Genomic DNA, 5356 nt, shown 5'->3' with positions numbered 1-5356 from the left:
TTCTAATAGCAGCTTTGTGTTGAGTAATTAGAGGACGTAAATGATTTTGTGTAGAGTAGAACCCCAAGCACAAATACCATAATTGAGATAAGGATAGATGAGAGAGTAATAGAGCGTCACCAGGGCAGGGCGTGGTACATAATATCTGATCTTAGAAAGAATGCCAACAGTTTTAGAAACTTTTTTTTATATATTTAGAATGTGTCCCTAGAAATTCAGCTTGTTATCGATGAGAACACCAAGGAATTTGTCATCTACTCTATTACTAATTTGTACATTGTTCATTCTTAAATTAATTTGATTTGAGGATTTACTACCAAACAAAACATAGAAAGTTTTGTCAATGTTAAGGGATAGTTTGTTAGCAGTTAGGCAAAGATGGATTTTATTTAGTCCAGTATTCACTGTGACATTAAGAGCAAGAGGGTCAGGACTGGAGAAAATGAAGATTGTGTCATCAGCAAATAGAATTGGTTTGAAGTGCTGAGAGGCATGCGGAAGGTCATTAATGTTTATGAGAAATAGGAGAGGGCCAAGTATGCTGCCCTGGGGAACACCAATGTTGATGGGTAGGGTGGGAGATATGGAATTAGTCACAGAAACATACTGGAGCCTGTCAATAAGGTACTCTATTGACAGGCTCCAGGCTATTGACTGAAGATATTGGAGGGAGTGACCTCTGACTCCATAATGATGTAATTCCAGAAGAAGGTTTTGGTGTTGACAGTGTCAAAAGCGTTACGTAGGTCAACAAATAACCCAACAGGGAATTCATTCTTATCAAGAGCTGCATGTATCAAATTATTCATAATAATAAATACATCGTTAGTATTTTTGGGGGGTCTGGAGCCATATTGGCAAGAGTTAAGTATATTGAATTTGGCTAGATAAGAGTAAAGCTGTTTATAGATTAGTTTTTCACATATTTTTGACAAGTTTGGCAGAATTGATATAGGTCTGAAGTTGTTGACATCAGTGAGATCACCACATTTATGGACAAGGGTTACTCTCGCTTTTTTAAGAATATCCCGAAAAGTTTCGAGTTAAAGTGACTTGTTATAGAGCAATGCAATGGCAGGAGCTAAAATTCTGGATGATTTTTTTGTAAATTAGAGTTGGTATCTCAGCAAGGGCTCTAGACTTTGTTTTAAGGGAAAGGATTATCTCATTAACATCAGTAGAGTTAGCAGGCATTAGGTACAGAGCTTCTGGATAGTTACCTGTAAGGTAGTTCTTGACATTAGTATAGGAGGATGGAATATCATTAGCAAGGGATGTCCTATTGGATGAGAAGAATCTATGGAATTCAATAGCAGTATCAGAGACTGAAAGCAAACCGTCATAATTGGATAGGAGTATTGTTTTTTTATTGTAACAATTTTTTAATCCCAATATATGGGAAATAGTGCTCCATGTTTTCTTAATGTTGCCCTTAATTTGGGTGAATTTATTTTCGTAGTATTTTATTTTGATTCTCCTAATTATTTTAGACAGCACTGATGAGTAAATTTAAAAAAAAAATCCATTTGTACTTTAAATTTTAACAGTTTTGCATTTACGGCTTCGGCGTGTAGACTCCATGAGTTTATAACCATGTGGGTGAAAAAGCATCTCCTATTCTCAGTCCTACATTGTTGCTAGCTGAGCTTGACACAATTATTCCTAGTTTGAGTTACTTCCGACCATTTGAGGAAATTTTCTGGGTCAACATCCTCCAAATTGTTTAGTATTTTAAAAGTTTCAATGAAATTGCCGGAAACGCTGTGCGTATACTAGTCGATTTAGGCACTCTACATCAGGGACTGGTCCACCGCTGGCAGATCTGGGGAGTGGCCACACTACATCAGGGGCTGGTCCACCGCTGGCAGAACCGGGGAGTGGCCACACTACATCAGGGGCTGGTCCACCGCTGGCAGAACCGGGGAGTGGCCACACTACATCAGGGGCTGGTCCACCGCTGGCAGAACCGGGGAGTTGCCACACTACATCAGGGGCTGGTCCACCGCTGGCAGAACCGGGGAGTGGCCACACTACATCAGGGGCTGGTCCACCGCTGGCAGAACCGGGAAGTTGCCACACTACATCAGGGGCTGGTCCACCGCTGGCAGAACCGGGGAGTGGCCACACTACATCAGGGGCTGGTCCACCGCTGGCAGAACCGGGGAGTGGCCACACTACATCAGAGGCTGGTCCACCGCTGGCAGAACCGGGGAGTGGCCACACTACATCAGAGGCTGGTCCATCGCTGGCAGAACCGGGGCGTGGCCACACTACATCAGAGGCTGGCCCATCGCTGGCAAAACCGGGGAGTGGCCACACTACATCAGAGGCTGGCCCATCGCTGGCAGAACCGGGGAGTGGCCACACTACATCAGAGGCTGGCCCACCGCTGGCAGAACCGGGGAGTGGCCACACTACATCAGAGGCTGGCCCATCGCTGGCAGAACCGGGGAGTGGCCACACTACATCAGGGGCTGGCCCATCGCTGGCAGAACCGGGGAGTGGCCACACTACATCAGGGGCTGGCCCATCGCTGGCAGAACCGGGGAGTGGTCACACTACATCAGAGGCTGGCCCATCGCTGGCAGAACCGGGGAGTGGTCACACTACATCAGAGGCTGGCCCATCGCTGGCAGAACCGGGGAGTGGCCACACTACATCAGGGGCTGGCCCATCGCTGGCAGAACCGGGAAGTTCCCACACTACATCAGGGGCTGGCCCATCGCTGGCAGAACCGGGGAGTGGCCACACATCATTAGTCTGTAGTTTGGATATTGAATTTCTTATGTAGTTAGTGCAGTTGTGTTAGTGTGCTGTGTGGTTAGTGCATATCTTATGTAGTTAGAGTAATTGTGTTAGTGTGTAGTGTGTTTTTCACGTATCAGGTTACAAACATATATATATATATATATATATATATATGTCGTACCTAGTAGCCAGAACGCACTTCTCAGCCTACTATGCAAGGCCCAATTTGCCTAATAAGCCAAGTTTTCATGAATTAATTGGTTTTCGACTACCTAACCTACCTAACCTAACCTAACCTAACTTTTTCGGCTACCTAACGAAACCTAACCTATAAAGATAGGTTAGGTTAGGTTAGGTAGGGTTGGTTAGGTTCGGTCATATATCTACGTTAATTTTAACTTCAATAAAAAAATTTTTACCTCATACATAATGAAATGGGTAGCTTTATCATTTCATAAGAAAAAAATTAGAATAAATATATTAATTCAGGAAAACTTGGCTTATTAGGCAAATCGGGCCTTGAATAGTAGGCCAAAAAGTGAGTTCTGGCTACTAGGTACGACATATATATATATATATATATATATATATATATATATATATATATATATATATATATATATATATATATATATATATATATATATATATATATATATATGTATAGATGGATAGATATATTGGTGTATACTGGCAGCAGGTTTTCTTTTAAACATGTCTCATTGAATATGACCGCATATTCTGTATTTACTATCTTCTGATTTAGGGCTTCTATCCCTCTAACTATTTTCTTAGCATCAGGGCTTAGCTGAAAGAGGAGTTCTCTAAAACTCATTTTCGTAATTTCAAGGTGAAGAAAAGAAGTGAATTACTATAGAATGTATTACACTTATTTATACAATTTGCACAACGTTTCGAACCTCCATGGTTCATTCTCAAGTGAAGAGAATTTTCAGGTTTGGTTGATTTTATACCCGCACTGGGTCAGGTGATAAGACAATAAAGGTGAAAACATGGGGGGATACATAAGGGATAAAGGGGGGGGGGGGGTGAAACATAAGAACATAAGAATAGAGGTAACTGCAGAAGGCTTATTGGCCCATACGAGGCAGCTGCTATCCACATACAAAGATTAATCAAGTGTAATTGGCCTGTTATGTTGAACAGTGTCTTCTGTGTTGGCATCGTTATGTTCTGGTCTTGTCCTTACTCTCATGGTGGGTAGAGTAAATAGTTCTGTGATTTGGGTGTTCATGGTAGGTTGTTCTATTCTTATGTGAATTGCTTCAAGAATTTGTAATCTTCTTGCATCTTGGGTTTTGTCTATTATACAGGTATTTTTGTTCAACATTTCTCTTGTTAGGGTGATGTCCTGGGCTTGTCTCATGTGATTCCTGGGGGCACCGGATTGAAGATGGCATGTCAAACGCCTCGTCAGCTTGGTCGACGTCATACCTATGTACTTAGATTGAAGGTTACATCCTTCGTGGGGGCAAGTGTACATGTATACAACGCTTGACTGCTGTAGAGGGTTCTCCGTCGGCTTCGGGCTGTTTTTTGATAAGAAGTTCGGAAGTCTTCTTGGTTTTGTAGAATATTATCAGGTTTATGTTTTGGTTAGGAGTAATGCTTTTTACTCCTTTACGGATTATTTCTTTCATTATTCTTTCCTCTTTTATATGTTCACTGTGCATGGTTGATTTGTAATATAATTTTATTGGAGGTATTGTGGTTTCTGTTCTAGGTTCAGGATTATACCAACGGTCCAAGTGTCTTCTTATAGCAAAGTTTATTTCCACGTTGCTATATCCGTTGTTCACCAATACCTGAGTTACTCTTTCAAACTCTCTACTCACGTTGCTCCATTCAGAGCAGTGGGTAAGCGCTCGACGAATATAAACATTGAGAACACTGGCTTTGTATCTTTGGGGGCACTCACTTCTACCGTTCAGGCATAATCCTATGTTGGTGGGCTTAGTATATACGTTGGTGCTTAAAGAGGTTCCTGTTTTTGTTATTAGTACATCCAAGAATGGCAGACTGTTATTTATCTTCTTTTCACTTAAGAATGAACAATGGAGGTTCGAAACGTTGTGCCAAATTGTATAAATAAGTGTAATACATTCTATAGAAATTCACTTCTTTTCTTCACCTTGAAATTACGAAAATGAGTTTTGGAGAACTCCTATTTCAACTAAGCCCTGATGCTAAGAAAATAGTTAGAGGGATAGAAGCCCTAAATCAGAAGATAGTAAATGCAGAATATGAGGTCATATTCAATGAGACATATATATATATATATATTGTGACGATAATCTCCTTCAAGAGATTGAGCCTGCTCTTCCCTCCAAAAGACGTCGACATAAACATCTATATAAAACAAGTATGGAAGAAAAATCCAACAACGACAACACCAGCAAGGTTTGCCAGAGCGCAAAACGTATGCAGCCAGGAACACTTGCTCCACCTCAAACCGCCAAACTACCTGTCTTGTCGCCGGCTCCTCGCTGATTGGCCGCGGGTCTAGCTGCAACTGCACTCCACCCACCATACTACTTGATGTCTGGGGCCGCCACGACCTCAGTCTTCAGAATATTCAGTGCTTTCA

At 41.7% G+C, this 5356-nt stretch overlaps 1 protein-coding gene across 1 annotated transcript; it reads left to right on the top strand.

Annotated features, from left to right (window-relative positions):
* Nucleotides 1-442: 442 nt before the first annotated feature.
* Nucleotides 443-2791, top strand: LOC138365832 (protein SPT2 homolog). Its single transcript, XM_069326381.1, has 2 exons — nucleotides 443-473; nucleotides 1800-2791. Exons 1-2 carry the CDS (start codon nucleotides 443-445, stop codon nucleotides 2789-2791), a joined length of 1023 nt encoding a protein of 340 aa, XP_069182482.1.
* Nucleotides 2792-5356: the final 2565 nt, after the last annotated feature.

Source organism: Procambarus clarkii, chromosome 2, assembly GCF_040958095.1.
Source record: "Procambarus clarkii isolate CNS0578487 chromosome 2, FALCON_Pclarkii_2.0, whole genome shotgun sequence".
Taxonomy (NCBI): domain Eukaryota; kingdom Metazoa; phylum Arthropoda; class Malacostraca; order Decapoda; family Cambaridae; genus Procambarus; species Procambarus clarkii.
Note: the sequence above shows the minus strand (reverse complement) of the source record. Positions and strands in the feature narration are given on the sequence as shown.